Raw genomic sequence first — 16,640 nt, forward strand, 5'->3', positions numbered from 1 at the left:
GTGCATGGGGATTAAATGTGGATGGAACCCAGTGAGCCAAAGCACTCTCCTTTTTTATGGGTTATATGACTTTAATTATGCACCTAATTAACTAGGAAAATTGTGGCTTGATGCCTCATGAGAAGCTGGTCAGTGGACTCCTTGGAGCCAGTACCACTTAGTTCTGTGTGGGAAGTCAGCACCCGTGCCGTACCTGTGACTTTGGCTGTCACGTGTACTCGGCTTAACCTTTCCACCTTTTGAAAAAATGAAAACTTAAGTCACTCCACTAACACTTGGCTTTATAATCCCGTCTACACGTGTGTCATGCAGGGGTGTCATGCGGGGTCTCTGGTCCCGCTCCCCACATAAGAACGCAGGACACGGTGAGGCCAAAAAGGAACACCCATGGAGCCATAGATAGGAGAGTCACACCACTGTAGTCTCGCTGGCGGCTGGGTTGGAGATACAGGAAGCAGGAGCCACGCTATCCAGAACCTACCATCCACTTCTCTGCAATCTGCAACCCACACTCCGCCATGCTCACTATAACCTGCGCTTCCTAGCTCAGCCACCATCCTCTTGCTAGCCCCCATTTGCTGCTAGCGTAGTCACGGCAGTTATATTAGTGACCAATGGCTCACTGGTTACAGCTGACGGCCAACTAGCCACAGCTGATGGCCATTTACTACCTGAGCCAGCACATTTCCACGTGAGGCCGAGAGCCTGGAAACTGCACTCCTGGCTCTGTCCCCACAATGTGCGATTCCAGGGAAGGCAGTATAGTGCAATTAAGAGTCAGCTCGTCCTGGGATGCAAATATCAGCTGTACCACTTCTCCGGCTGGTGACTTGGGACATGTCACTTGACTTCTCAAACCCTCAATGTGCATTTCTGTAAAATGAAGGTACGGCAGAATTCACTTGAGGCGCGAGTGGAATGAGATGAGGATGACAGCTGACATTTGTTGGAAGCCAGCAGACTCCGTCACTGCCCTCGGCAATTTCTGTTTGTTCATTTCATCTACACGACAGCACCATGAGTTAGATACCATACCTTTCCTCAGTGTTACAGACACAGCTGAGGCACGACGAGGTTAGGGAATCCATCTAAGGTATTTGTCACAATGTCTGGCGTTTAATTAGAGCTCATAAATGTGAGTTGTTACTATGTCAATAACATTGACCATATTTATTTTGATTTCTGTACCGGCCCTTTGGAACTTTTGTATTTCATGCAGTGCTGAAATTGATTTATTCTTAAAGAGATTTAGGAGAAGCTACAGCCCTGGGAGACAAGTTATGAATAGGAGCTCCTGACTTTTTCATGGGTGTTGAAGACGTGTCTTAATTAGAAGTGGATAATTTGTGATTGTGAAGAGATGAGGCTGTGTATGAAAGAGTTGTGGGAGGGATACTTTTAAAACTTAGAAAAACATTTCACGAAGAAAAATCACAGCCTAAGGGTTTGGAAATACACGTGCAAGCTTGCAATCTATTTTCACTTGATGCGTGAACGCTGGTATGCCTTCCTCTGGTAGTGTTTTTAGGACGCTGTGATATTTCTGAATCTAGGGATTGAAAGGATGGGGCTGAAGCTTGTCCGTTGCTTAATAATACAAACAAATGCAATCAGATGATACCGTGACACAGAATCAGTACTACCGTGTTTCCCTGAAAATAAAACCGGGTCTTAGATTAAGGTTTGCTCCAAAAGATGCATTAGGGCTTGTGTCCAGGGGATGTTCTCCTGAAAAATCACGCTAGAGCTTGTTTTCCCTTTAGGTCTTATTTTCGGGGAAACGCGGTATAGATGAGACTGGTTGGGAAGCTAACTGAACCCTTCTTTCTAGGCAAAGAGCTTTTATTTTCACACTGTCCCCACCCCTACAAGCTCGTAATACAAACAAGCCCTGTCCTCTCCATAGCTGGTGAACTCGGGCGAGGACGTCCTCGTGTTCTACAACGACAGAGCCTCTTTCCAGACACTGATCCAGATGATGAGGTCGGAGCGGGACCGGATGGACGAAAGCAGCGCCCTCATGTACCACATCCACCTGGTGGAGCTCCTGGCTGTGTGCACGGAGGGCAAGAACGTCTACACCGAGATCAAGTGTAACTCCCTGCTCCCGCTGGACGACATCGTCCGCGTGGTGACCCACGAGGACTGCATCCCCGAGGTGAGCGAGCCTCGGGGCGCGGCGCCCTTTCTGTGTGTCTCCACGAGACCCGGGGGCTGGCCCACGGGGGACCTCCCAGTTTTGAGACCGGCCGCTCTTTTGGCGGTGAGATTTCAGTCGGCTGAAGCAGCATCTTCTTGAGTGTCAGTTTTACGCAGAAGGAATGTGAGGGACGGTGGTCTGTCTTTCTGTGTCTGTGGGAAGAGTGGGAACTGCTGTGGGGCCCAGCTCTCGGGGACACATTAATTCAGTCTGTTGAGCAGAGAGGATTTGATCAAAATGAACGTCTCAGAGATGAGATTAAAAGTGGGTTGAGATACGTAAGACGTATAAGTTTGATTTAAAATGAAAACTCATATTGCAAAAATAACAAATGATATAAAATATGTAGGCACTACAGATAACCAATAAGAAAATTAAAATGCTCTCTGATTCCACCACCCATAATGGTGATTCCTTCCACGCTTTCTTTTCCCTGTTTATATATGTTGGCTAGTAACAACAAGAAAATGGGTCCTGCAGTATATATTTTATCCTTGTGTGCTTTAAAATACGTACTATTCATTTATATTTTAAATTTAATATATACACATTTATATCTAGCATATATAGTATATATTTGTTCTTAGATTAATTTTTGAAAAGTTAATATACTTGGAAAAATTGAAATAGCAAAGACTGTAAAGGATTAAACTATGAAAAATCTCCTACTCGGTTCCCCTCACCCCACAATCATTTATTACACTTTTGCATATCCTTCCAGAGTTTTCCTTATAAACAAATATAAACATACACACACTTTATTCTCCTACCCGTTTTTTTTTTAACACAAAAGGCAGTATTCTAGGTATACTATTTTTCTTTTCATATCAGTCCATAAAGAGATTCCACATTCTTTTTTATAGTTACATAAAATTCCATTTATGGTTATACTATTATTGCCTTCCATGAATATTGAACCAATTTATAATGATATAATGAGATAAGAAGAAGAACGTAATGAGATTGTGTTTTTCTCGTAGCCTTGTACACACAATATGCTATCAAACTTGAATTGTCACGTACCTGATAGATGAAAATGCTGTTTCAACATAGTTTTAAATTGCATTTTTCTTATTACAGATAACGGAGGTATAATATTAGCTTTTTTTAACTCATTTTTGTTTGAAATACAATGTAAGTAGAGGAAGGCCCGTAAGTCCCAATTGTATAAGAATAATTATGAAGAGAACAACTGTGTACCCACCACCCAGATCAAGTAATAGGACAAAACCTCCCCCCCCCCCCGCCCCATGTCCTTTCCCCATCCCCAAACTGCCCTAGAGGGCTCCCTCCTGAAGGTAGCCGGGAGCCACGTCTATGTAACCCCGTAGATGCTTTTCTTTATATATCCCCAAACAATGTAAGTTAGTTCCGCCAGTTGTCAAGCTTACATATTATTTTGTGCCTTTTAAAGTGCAGCTTTGTGTTGTCGAGTTTCCTCTGCCCTGACATATAGAGCTGTGTTCATTTCCTTCGCTTCAGAGCGTTCCTGTGTGTCCTCGTTCCATGATAGGATTTTTCCTCTGTTGGCACTCTCGTCAGCTGTTTCCAGTTTTTGCCTCTTAGAACCACAGTAACTGATGCTAAGCTGGCTCTGACGGACAGTGCATGCGTCCTGGCCACGTGTACCCTTCTCCAGTGTACACTCAGGAGTGGCAGTGCTGGCCCACAGGGCTGCTTTTCTTCCATTTGACTTGATAAAGCCAAGTGGCTTTCGAGAAGTTGCTCCAGTTGCCATCTCTCTTCCTCAGGGCTCTCTCTGTTCCACAGCACTGCCAACTCTTAGTATTGTCAGGCCCTTTGTTTTGTTTTTTAGTCTGGTGGGAGTGATATCACACAGCGGTTTTAATTTCTACATCTTCAATTACTAAATGAGGTTGAACCCCTTTCCATGTGAAGTTTTTTTTTTTTTTTGTCATTTGATACTCCTTTCAGAAACTATCAGATCAAACTTTTTGCCTGTAATTTTTCTCTTGGAGTGTCCATCTTACACACATCTGAAGGAATTCTTCGCTGGGGTATGCATTGCAAACAGCTCCTCCCAACTCATGCCATTGGACTCTCTGGTCCCGTTTCCTGAACAGAAATCCTTCATTTTAATGTAGTTCACTTGCCCGTCGTCTCTTCTACGGTCCGAGTTTGTCATGCTGTTCTTTGCCTTGAGGTCATGAAATTATCCTCTTCCAAAAGCTTTATGTTTTTGAATTTTACAAATGTGAATTTTCAACATCAGAAGGTCACGTAAATGAGAGCTGGCAGGGGAAATGGACTGACCACTTCGTGCGTACAGCTCATGACTGAGACGAGGCAGCTGACCAGTTGCTTGTATAGCCAGTGGGCTGTTCACAGAAGCCTGCTCCTGTCTTCCAGGTGAAAATCGCATACATTAATTTCCTGAATCACTGCTACGTGGATACAGAGGTGGAAATGAAGGAGATTTACACCAGCAATCACATGTGGAAACTGTTTGAGAATTTCCTCGTGGACATTTGCAGGGTAAGGAGGCAGAATTCAGTGTGTGGGTGTCCGGTGTCCTTGTTTAGATGTAAGGAAAACAGTCTTCTGTTTACATCCCACTCACTCGTGGCCCAACGAGGCACACGTGGCTCTTATCCTTTCACACGTCTCATTTCTTTTTGCCCTCGACTCTTAGCTGAGAATAGAGTTTATTTGTCAAGCTTCAGGAAGGACAGGATATTTCTGGTTTTCATTTCATCCTTTATGCGTTGGTTTGTGAATGATCACCTGGGACGTACTCAAATCGAATTAATAAAGATTTCTTTTCCTTGACAATAAGTCTCCTCAAAGGAGAGCATTTATCTCCTCCAGTCTGATGTTGAGGACTCTGCAAAGCCTTCACTTTCCGTCCGTTGCTGTCCTGACCCGCAGGTGGGGTGGGTGTCACGTGCTCTCAGTTTGGTTTTGCACTGGGCTTATTCCTTCTGAGGCCGCAAGACTGCTACACTCTATGCATTTAATATGGAGTTGGGGGCGGGGGGAAGTAACCAGGTTCTTCAGAGAGTAATTGTGAGATGAATCCCAGTTTGAGAAATGTTGTGATATTAAAAAGAAAAAAGAGGCATTGTAGAATCCTAGAGCGTGGTATTTTCTGCCTGAATGTACAGTTCCAGTGTGAGGCAAGGGACCTGCAAGAATGGATTTTCCTTCTAGCCAAGAACTGTATTTAATAATATTCAGGTGTTGGTGTCACAGACACATATATACAGAAGATGCCAAAAAAAAAATTATACACATTCTAAGAAAGGAAAAAACTGTATTGAAAATGTAATACAATGAATGACGCTAACGTTCATTTATTTGATTAACTCCATCTTTTGAGCAAACATCGTACCACACATTGCTACGTAATTCGATTCAACTTCGAAAAGTGTGTACATTTTTTTGGCACCCTGGTATATTTTTTAAAATTCAAATTCCTCCTCGTCTTTTAATCACATAGTTCTGGGGTTTTAGATTGGAATGGAAGGCCTGATTTGTTTCTTTAAGTCAGGGTTAGGAAAAGTTTTTCGTAAAAGGCCAGATAGTAAATATGTTTGGCCTTGTGGGCCGTCTGGTGTCTGTCACAGCTACTCAGCTCTGCCGTGGAAGCATGAAAGCAGCCATGACAGTGTGTGAGCAAACCTCCAGCCCTTACCTTGGCTGAGCTCTGCATTAAATTGTTCAGAAATGCTGTAAAGTCAGTTACTAATGTCATTCTCTGAATGTGTCCACCAGCTACTCAGCATTGAGCTCAGATCATGGTAGTCAGTGAATAAAACTTGGTTTATTTATTTTTTCCCTTTGCTTCATAATATTTTTATTGTAAGCAAAAAATTATGCAGCAGTACCTCGGTTTTCGAACGTCTCCGTTGACAAACATTTCACTTTACAAACGCCGTAAACTGGGAAGTAAATGCTCCGGTTTTCGAACACTCCTGGGGAAAGTCAAACATGTCACATGGCTTCCACTGAATGCAAGATCCTGAGGCCTAACTGTCGGCTGTTTTCGAATGTTTCAGATCTCGAACAGTCTTCCAGAACGGATTATGTTCGAAAACCGAGGTACCACTGTATCTGAAAGGATAGGACTAATGAATTTGGTGGTACAATTCTATTTTTCAAAATGTGTTTCTAAACCTGTTCTTCTAAATGTCTGATCTTATTCTAAGCAGCAAAATTCAGTTGGGTCCCAGTGAAATCTGAAGCGTGTCCTCACCCCAGACCTGTGCAGTCAGCCATTCTGACCCACGGCCCTCCTGCCAGCAGCACTGCTTGTTGGGAAAGGTGTTAGTGGCAGAAGAGTGTAGTAGGTTTGGAGAAATCCTGCACAGTGGGTTCGCTGACACACTGGATTCTTTGGAGGACATGGGTTAGGCACGCACTCCCTACGCCAGATGACTGCCTGAAACAGGAGGACAGTTTACCGTGGGGAACATTCAGGCAACTGTTGGCTGTGCCTCCTCCCGCCGTTTGGGGGTTCAGATGTGCCACACGTGGGTCGGACTTGGGAAGCCGTGGCCGTGTAAGTCCCACGTGAGTTTTCACGTTCTCTTCGGGACATGTGAGCTGACCTGCTTCTCTCTCCATGATCTGTTTGGTGATTATTGCTGTCTCTTCTGAGGAGAAGTAATGACCTTGCAGGCCTTTCCCTCCCCGTGGCTAAGGCTGAGCGGCAGACATGCTCACAGACTGCTTCATTTCACAGCTGACTTTGGGGTCATGTCTAAAACTGCCGATTGTCCTGCAGGCCTGTAACAACACGAGTGACCGGAAACACGCAGACTCGATTTTGGAGAAGTACGTGACCGAGATTGTCATGAGTATTGTGACCACGTTCTTCAGTTCCCCCTTCTCAGACCAGAGCACGACTTTGCAGGTGAGAACGCAGGTGTGAGATGGGCGGAGCCGCCTGAGCTCGCGAGCCGTGCTCCACAGCGGGAACGTGTGCAGGCTGCTGCTCCCTGGAGGGCAGCGGAGTCCCGCGGCAGGGGGTACCTGCGAGGGCTCCCATACCAGCTGCTTTCATTGGTGGTTGGTTTTCTCCTGAAGACGCCTCCTTCCCCTCCAACCCTGAGTCCTGTCCATCCTTCCCCTCCAGTCTTGGAGAAGCAGTTCTCAGGTCCTAACATGTTATTAACACTTTTTTTAAAAAAATGCCTGAAAATCTGATTTAACTCTGATGTGAGCCTCAAGCTCATCAGAAGCGGCTCCTAGCCAGAGTGAGAAGTCACTTCAGAGTGAAAACAGTGGCTCCACTGCATGGCTCACAGGTGCCATCCACTTGGACTCGCTCTCCAGTGGCTGGAAAAGGGATATTAACTGTCCTTGCCATGGACAGAGACGGAGGCTGTCCTGGGGCTGATGGTTCATGACCACTCTAATCGATGGTATGTTAACTAGATACTGCCTTAGTCCATTAACTATGCAAGGGCGTTCAGATAAGCTTCGTACAGCCTGTGAGGTAGACGGTGTTACCCCATTTTGCCCCTGAGTATAGTGGGGCACAGAGGGTTTAATTACCGTGCTCGGCCGTGGGCACAGCTAAGTGGTTTAACCACGACTTCAACCCAATTCTGTGTGACTCCAAGACTTGAATTATGAAATTCTTAGTGAGATACGCTTTCCTAAGACTGTGGGTAACCCATTTTGTTTAAACATAATGATAAAAGCTAGCAGTTTGGCTAAAGTATTATACAGGGAGAACGCTGCTTTTAGAATGTGTGTACACACTCGGAGTAATTGGGGGACGGGAACTTGTCAGATCCCGAGCATGTAAATTACTCCTTACCAAGAACGTGCTCCTTACCAAGTATTCCTGTACCGAGAGCCAGCCACTAAAGCCGCTTTGGTGAATAAGGTTGGACATGCCTCTCTCGCAATTCAAAGTGACTATGCCATGGCAACTGCCCAAATCTCCTGTAAGACTGAAATGCTATTGCAAAACCAAAATGTCAGATCCGTCAAATTCACTGGAAAGTTGTCACACAGGAGCTCGGGTTTTGGGTTTTCATGTTGGTCTCTCCTCTCTCCTTGCCCTGCTTGGTTCTGCAAACAATTTTGGGCCCAACTAGTAAGCAGGAATTGTCAGAGATGAAATCTTCAATGTAAGTGTTCTAAATCCCTAGCAAGGTTGTCTACACATACGTAGACTATGAAGTCCTAGTTGGGGTTGTAGTTTGCTTTGTTTTTTAAGGGGGAGCTTATGGGTCCCTAGGACCTTTATTATCAGGGTAACCGCCGTGTCGTAGGATTGTCATCTGGGCCCACGAGAAGTGTATTGCATTTAACAAATGGGCCTTATCTAAAGTGTTTATGGAGGAGGTGCTGAATTTTTATTAGCCTGGTTTTTGGGTGTGTTTTTCTTCTTGTCATAGACTTCACTTTGAATTGTTTTTTGTTCATCTTGGAATCCTCTCTAGAGTTTTTCAATACTTTTTTTTTTCTGTATGAACTCCCGCTGTTTGCTTTTTTTTGTTTATTTTTTTGGAGGGGCTATGTGAGTCCTCTCTCCCAAAACTAAAGGCCAGTGGAGTCGCTCACCATCCACAGTGATCTTTCCTTGTAGGTCCAATGCTACCCTAATCCAGGGAGCTTTGGATGGAGACAAGAATTACAACTTTTAAATGTATTCACAAAGGTCAAATTGATGAGGTAGATGTTTGAGTTCTCATTTTAAAATGAGTACAAATTTATACCGTCTTAGAGAGGAATGAATAAAGCCTGCCATGTGTTAACAGGTAAGTTAACATTCATCTATAGTAAATTAATACATACAAAGAGCAATTATTAGAATTTCCTCTCTATATCATTGAAGGTACTACCAGAAATAAAGAAGTAAGGAGCATGCTCGGTGAGATTCACTTATCAGTTTGTTTTTGCTGATTAAAAATCTAGGTTCCACTCATAGGATAGACTGGAAAGAACTTTGAGCTTAATCTGCCTCAGTTTCCTTATATATTGAACAAAGCTAAGGCTCAGAGAGGTGAAGTGATTTGCTTCAGGTCCTGCATCTCATTAGTAACTGGACAAGAATACCAGTTTTCAGGCTTTGCTTCTACTGCCCTTTCTTGTGGTCAGACTTACGGAGATAGCATCAAGTTTGTGCATTGCCTTAAGATGCTGCTGCCATTTTCGCCCTTCACCGGGCAACATGGAGAATCCAGCTCAACAGTGCAGACCCTTCCCACCGTCGCGGGCGGGCCCATTCACTCCTGGTTCGGGGCAGTGTCTGTTTCCGATTGGTGCATCGTTGAGCCACAGATACATCTCCCTCGGCCTCTCTCTCTTGTCAGACTCGCCAGCCTGTCTTCGTGCAGCTGCTACAAGGTGTGTTCCGGGTTTACCACTGCAACTGGCTGGCGCCAGGCCAGAAAGCCTCGGTGGAAAGCTGTATTCGGGTGCTCTCCGATGTAGGTAAGCTATTGGTTCAGTTTGGATTGAGCATGATGAAGAGAATGGCCCACCAGTTCTAAAGGCCGCCGGTTAGTGAGCACCTGGTGTGGCTCTTCTGAGGCTTCCCGCACACGGCACTTTGCAGAGCCAGACCCGGCACTGAGGTTGGCTCGATTCCTAACCCTCGCTTTCATCTCCCAAGCCAGCCTCTCCCAAAGTGAGGAGCCAGTCAGTCCCAAAGAAAGGCAGGCTCTGAGAAACAAGATTCCACGGCTAAATATGAGGCAACTCTTGGCAAGTCCCAGTGCTTATTCGAGGCCCTGGGAAGTCCCTGGTTCAGGAAACTCATTTGTGTCATCCGGTAAATGTATTTGACCCCATGGAAGCTTGATTTCTGGCAAAGCATACGTCTAGTCCCGAGGAACAACACCCTTTCTCAGAAACGGTGCCGCAGTGACAAGTGGGTCTCCATCCCAGCGCCTCTCCCGTCACATGGCACCTTCACAGGCAGCTTCGTAAGGGGGTCAGGAAAATGCTGCTGTCCCCTGACAATCAAACTCCGTTACTTTGCCCCGTAAATGCTATTCAAAGGGTGGTCATCCGACCTCAATCTGAGGCCTCACCTGCCTACGGTAGCTCTTCAGATCCCTGCAGAAATCACCATCCAGACAGGTGGGGTCCTCAACACTGTTTAGTAGCCGTCCCGCCAGTCGGGATGGTGTCTGTTAGGGCTCGTTGCCTGATTTCCTTTGCTGTCATGTGTGAGGTGTTGGTGTCTTTGTAATATTGATGTGGCACTATTTTCCAAGAAGGCAGTGGGCTTTTGGAAGCGTGTACGCTACAGGGTCATGACGTGCTGCCTCAGGAATGGGGCTCCGGAATGGCGTCTGCCCTTACGAGATCATGCATCACGAACTTGGTGGTTAAAATTTGGGCACGTCTCCGCGTTGGACAGCTCAGTGCTCGTTAGGGAGAGGAAGTGTTTTAGTAGTCTCAGTAGTGATCAGAAAAAGACGAGCATGAAAGGGCATGAAAACACAGCCGTTAACTCCGGAACTCAGCCTGCGCCCCTGGGGGAATGCCTCCTCCTGACAAAATGACACCCAAAGCCCGCTGTTTTCATTGTTTAGCTTGAAAAGGGTATGCCAGGCCCGTGGTTTCTAGCTGAGATGAGAGGATCCTGTGCATCCTGTTTTACATTTTCATATTATTGGTATATATATATATATTTTTTTTTTTTACAAATTTCCCACCTTATATATTAAACTATTAAAAATTTGTTGGCTGGCTGACGGTTCCTTTCCCTAAATTGTGATTTTATTGGGATTGAAATAGTTGCTTTGCAGATTCCTGTTCCAGGGGGCTGGAGCTGTTTTCACAATTAGATCCACAGTTAGATCTGCTTCTAGTGTTAGGAAGCATTGAAGGCAGGAAGTAGTCAGGCTTTTTGGAGGCTGGTAGATTTCCCATGTGGAAAAAAGGATTGTTAGTCTGTTCTCTTTCCTTTTTAAATGAGCTTTTTACTTTGGAATCATTTTAGCTTTATAGGAAACTTACTGAGATAGCAGAGCTCCCGTGTACCCTCACGCCATTCCCCCACTGTCAGTGTCTTACGTACGTGACCAGATTACAACGGTCAGAACTAAGACACTGACGTCGGCCCCTTGCTGTTAACTACACTCGATTTGGTGTTCACCACTTTTTCCACTGATGTCCGTTTTCTGTTCCAGAATTCAGTCCAGGCGACCACGTTGCATTTAGTCGTCTGCCTCCCTGGTGGTCTCTGGTCTGACAGCTGCTCAGACTCTCCTTGTTTCTGACCTTGACAGCCTTGAGGACTTGACGTGTCCTATAGAATATCCCCCACTGAGGATTGGATGTTTTTCTCATGATTAGAGTTCTTTCCCCTGTTTTTAGAGGGGGAAAAAAGCGTCTCCCTGGAAAGACTAGCTTACACCTTGTAAACGTTCTCAAGCGTCATGCTTGGCTTACGTTGGCATTTTGCAGATTGCTATACAGAACACCAAACTTGAGAGAATTTTTGGAGAAATACTTCATTCACCAAATGAATGCCCTGTGTTGAGAATTCTTAAACTACATGAAAACCATGGAGACCTTAAGAAGCCGTTCATTGAAAAACCCATTGAACTTGAACTTGCCTAACCCGTGTAACCTTAGAGCGTTTTAAAATCCCTCAGAGCTGTTACCCCCCAGAACTCGCGGGAAAAGCTGAACCTAACAGGTGACAAAGTGGAGTTGAGCTCGTCAGTACCCACACTCAGTGTCACGCAGGCTGAGCTGTGACATGTGGCAGAGCTGCCTGGTGGGGGAAGGGGACTAGTCTGTCTCCAGGCACCTGCTGTGAGAGCAGAGGCTCACGTGTCTTCTTCTCCTGCGCAGCCAAGAGCCGGGCCATCGCCATCCCCGTGGACCTGGACAGCCAGGTCAACAACCTCTTCCTCAAGTCCCACAACATCGTGCAGAAAACGGCGATGAACTGGCGGCTGTCTGCCCGCAATGCGGCACGCAGAGACTCTGTTCTGGCAGCTTCCAGAGACTACCGGAACATCATTGAGAGATTACAGGTAATGCGTGGTGCTGAGAGAAGTGACCTTCTGCTACCTGGCCTGAGGCGCTGCCCAGTCATAGCAGAGAAAACCCAAGGGTGGCCCTGGGGGGAGAAGCCGGTGTCGTGAGCTGATAGTCAAAGGCAAACGTGTGTAGGACCAGGGGCAGAGCCGCTTAGGCAGAGCCAAGCCCCTGACGAAGTCATCATCTTCCCAGGTTCCTCATAGGTTCACAGATTGCTCTGTGAAGAATGGGCGCTCTGCTCTTCCTAGGAAGGCAGACTCGGGAGTTACAGGAGAGCTGAGAATAAGGGCATAAGCCTTCCATTCTCCCATCGTCAGCCTCTTGAATCAGCAGGGAAACAAGTGTAATAATCCCGAGAGAGGAGTTTTATATCAGAATGAGCCAAATGAAAATACAAGTGGTGTTAAATTCTAGCTAGATTATCCTCTTGGTTCTCGGCACCTACAAAGAGATCTGCTCTCCCTTTGTTAAAGGGGACAGTAGCGAGTATTAGATAGATGGTAAACACTTAAACATTCGTCTTAACATCGTTTTAACAAGCACCGCAAGTGATTCACAGAATCACAGGCCCTTCAAATGAGCTTGGTGCCGTGGTTAAGAGCGGGATGTCAGGCCGTGTTCAGATGCTGTCTCCACTGCTTAGAAATGGTGTAACCTTGGGAAAGTCACTGCACTTCTCTGTGCTCCGGTGTCCTGATTTATACAACAGGATAATACCCTGTTTCCCCGAAAATAAGACCTAGCCAGACAATCAACTGCGATGCATCTTTTGGAGCAAAAATTAATATAAGATCCGGTCTTATATTATAGTAAAATATTATAGTAAAATAAGACCGGGTCTTATATACATTTTTGCTCCAAAAGACACAGTAGAGCTGATTGTCTGGCTAGGTCTTATTTTCAGGGCAACAGGGTAGTGACGCATACCTTGTGGGGTCGGCGTGAGGGTTCAGGAGAGTTGAGAACACGTTCCGTTGTCTGTGCCTGCACAACAAGTCACGGTAGCAGTGACTTGACTCTTTCACTGTCCCAGAGGCTGACTGGGCTCCCAGCCGTCTCCTGCTCGGCTCCGGTGTGTGTGCAGGCAGGTGGTGGCTGTGCTGGGACTCATCGGGAAACCTTGCTCAGTCACATGTTGGGCGCTAGGTGCTGGCTGCCGGCTGGGCCTCAGCGGGAGTTGCTGAGGGAACCATCTCCCTGTGGCCTCAGCGTGTGCTCCGGCCTTCCTCACAACCTGGCAGATTCCAAGAGGAGGGTCTCCAGACAAGTGAAAGCTGTGTTGCCTCTGTGACCTAGCTTCAGAAGTCACTCCTGTCACCTGGTCCATCGAGGCAGTCACAGAGGTCCACTCAGCTCCAGGAGCAGGGACGTAGATCTCCATCGAATAGCATGGAAGTCAGTGACACGTTAGAAGAACGTGCGAGGTCTCTGGTGTTGGAAGGAGACAGACGTTAGTCAGCTAATCACACAGACGAAGGTCAAATGACAAGAGACACGACTGCTACAGACGAGTGAGTGGTGCCACGCGACACTGGTGAGGTAGCTCGTCGTGCCTGGGGCTGGGGTGGTGATCAGGAAGGCTTTGCTGAGCAAGGTGCGTTTGAGCCAAGATCAGGGGAATGGAGGACGCACCACATTTTGCCGTGTATAATGTGCACCCAGGTTTTTGGCCCTAACTTGCGGAGAAAGAAATCTTTCATTTTAATCTTCTAATTCAAATTTTTATTTGTTTATATTTAGGTACTTGTTTTTTGTATTATAAAGGAATTTTAGTGTTTATTTTGTAACTTATGGTACAAGAAATTTTATGTTACAAATAATTGCAATACACAAGAACAGATACAAGGTACAAGAAATTTTATGTACTGGTAACAAATTTACGATATTTATATATCATAGAAGGTCAAGAATTCTTCCTTGTTGCAAGTTTGTCGTAAGTTCAATATAACCGATGATCCTATTCCAAGGTATTATTTTGCATACGGATACCGTTACTGAGTTCTAGAGTTACACTTTTAACCCACAAGCATACATAAAAATTAACAACATTTATATAGATACAGAATTAGTACTACCCATGTATAATGCGCATCCTTATTTTTCCCTCACAAATTTGGGCCAAAAACATGCACATTATACACGGCAAAATACGGTATTTAAAAAAGAAAAATTGAAGGAAAACAGACATGAAAAGACCATGGTACAGGAGAGAATATGGTGCAAAGACGAAAGGAAGGTTAGTGTGACCGGAGCCCACAGACCTGGGGAGGCAGCAGGGTTTCGCGGCTCCAGGAAGGACTCATCCCTGCTGCGACAGTCCTGGGCCTTAGGGGTGACGTGGCTCCTAATGAGGGCTTCTTGGCCTCTCTGTGCTTTTCAAAAGACGAGGGACATCTGTGGGAACACCCAGTACTTCCTTGCCTGCTCCAACACACCTGCAGCCAGACACACCAGTTTCTTGCACTCTTCTTGCATGTATTTTGCATATTCTTGAAGAGTGAAATAAAACACAGAAGTACAATATTGCTTGTTGTAAAGAGTTGACCAATAACTCATTACGTAATGAGGTATTGCCTGAGTCCCTGGAGTTGCGAGATTCCCAGGACGGCAGCCGTTGTCATAATGTAAGAACCTTCACGTGCAGACAGACCGTTTATGTGATTAATCCCCATTCAGACACCCCCTCACTTAACTAGCACCCTTCCCTGCCCATCGCTTCGCCATCCTTGTCTGTCGGTCGCTCGGATTGCCGAATGTTACACATTTGACGATACACTGCAAATCGATTGCAGTGTAAAGTTCAAACCGTGCAAAAGATGCAGGATTCCCTGAACATGATGCTGAAGAACTACTCCAATCCTATCAAATGCTGTAAACTAATAAAGATTTGCAAGTTAGGACCGGTCACTATTGAAGAGGAGAAAATTGGGTGCTTTCAAAGAGGAAACGGTTGGGGAAAACTGATGAAACCCTCAAGGGAATTTTGCAAAAGTGACCCTTCTTTGTACTGTGCGAGTCAATATGAATTAAGGAATGCTGCAGTGTACTCTTAGTATGTCAGGGGAAATTGCCCCCCCCCAAAGAAACAGTTTGATTCATTCGTGCGTTCTTCATCCTAAATATTATCTAGTGATTATAAATTTGATAACATATAAGATAAAATATCCACGTGTTTTTTTGTTTTTGTTTTGACAAAAGATCAATTGGTTCTTCACTGACTATTACTTAGGAAATTTGGGTCCCTAGTTGGGGTGAATGCAACCAAAGTGGCTTTTTCCATGCAAATCGCCTTCGTTTACTGGGTCTTCCTACATTACCCACGGTGCTGTGTTCTACCTCTGTCGGAGCCAGGGGGGCCCCCAAGTTAGGTTTTCGGGTACCAAGCCCTCTAGCCAACGCAGCATCTTTTGGAGATAGTTTCTCATCTGTTTTCTGCCATTTGCCTTTTATACGGTGTTTGTTGTGTTGGTTTTGCTGCTCTTTCAACTTCTCTCTGTTTTCCTTTCCTACAGCTGTGTGTTTTGCATTTGAAGACCATCATGCTATCAGGGTACATGTATTTGGCATGTTGATACAGCATGTTCATTTGTGTTCTCATTTTTATGACTTTTTATTGTGTGAATAATTCATGCTCGTTGAAATTTGACAGTACTCACAAGTACCAGTATATAGCAGAAAATTAGAATCGCCTGTAACCCCACCTCCCAGAGAAAACCACTTAGGGGTGTCTTAACAAAAATTGGTGCATATCCTTTCCATACTGATGTTTATAAAATCAGATTATACCGTCCATGCTCCTGTTTGCCATCTTTTGTACTCATATCGTAGACATCTTTCCATGTGGTCGAATGTATCTCTTGCATCGTATTTTTAAACATATGGAATGATCCCTTGAGTCGCATAAAGACCATGTCGCAGGAGGGGCTGGTGGGAATGTCGACCTGTTTCTGCTTTGTTTGCTGCCTCGGGGCTAATGCTTCAGGTAACCAACCACTGGGCAACGTTTACTAATTTGAGATGAATGCCAGAGGGTCCTAAAGTTCCTCTAAGCCAGCCTAGTGTGTGGCTGTGTTTCCGGTCAGACGTGAATGTTCTCACCGCGCTGTAGTCAGCGTGGGCCTGAGGTGCTCACCCAGGCTCTGCTTCCTTCCAGGACATCGTGTCGGCGCTGGAGGACCGTCTGAGGCCCCTGGTCCAGGCCGAGTTGTCCGTGCTCGTGGATGTCCTCCACAGACCCGAGCTGCTCTTCCCAGAGAACACAGACGCCAGACGCAAGTGTGAAAGCGGTGGCTTTATTTGCAAGTAAGTGGCCTCGCTCTTTGGGGTGGTCAGTCACAGAGCTCTAGGGACCAGACAAAGCAGTTGTTCCGGAAGAGGGGGACGCTGGCCTGGCTGTCGACTTTGATTGAGTCCTGTTCAGACCTTCCCAAACGGAATGTGTAGGTTCACTGTGGTC

At 45.7% G+C, this 16,640-nt stretch overlaps 1 protein-coding gene across 5 annotated transcripts in view; it reads left to right on the plus strand.

Moving 5' to 3' along the window:
- Positions 1-16,640, plus strand: part of ITPR1 (inositol 1,4,5-trisphosphate receptor type 1) — a 295,697-nt gene that overhangs the window by 161,145 nt on the left and 117,912 nt on the right. For all 5 annotated transcript variants that reach the window (XM_033132948.1, XM_033132953.1, XM_033132950.1 and 2 more), the window contains 6 exons: positions 1,907-2,158; positions 4,571-4,696; positions 6,948-7,076; positions 9,493-9,613; positions 11,993-12,177; positions 16,338-16,486. In XM_033132948.1, the coding sequence (XP_032988839.1) occupies positions 1,907-2,158; positions 4,571-4,696; positions 6,948-7,076; positions 9,493-9,613; positions 11,993-12,177; positions 16,338-16,486 (962 nt within the window). The remainder of the gene's footprint in view (positions 1-1,906; positions 2,159-4,570; positions 4,697-6,947; positions 7,077-9,492; positions 9,614-11,992; positions 12,178-16,337; positions 16,487-16,640) is intronic.

The sequence above is a fragment of the Rhinolophus ferrumequinum genome, chromosome 17 (assembly GCF_004115265.2).
Source record: "Rhinolophus ferrumequinum isolate MPI-CBG mRhiFer1 chromosome 17, mRhiFer1_v1.p, whole genome shotgun sequence".
NCBI lineage: Eukaryota > Metazoa > Chordata > Mammalia > Chiroptera > Rhinolophidae > Rhinolophus > Rhinolophus ferrumequinum.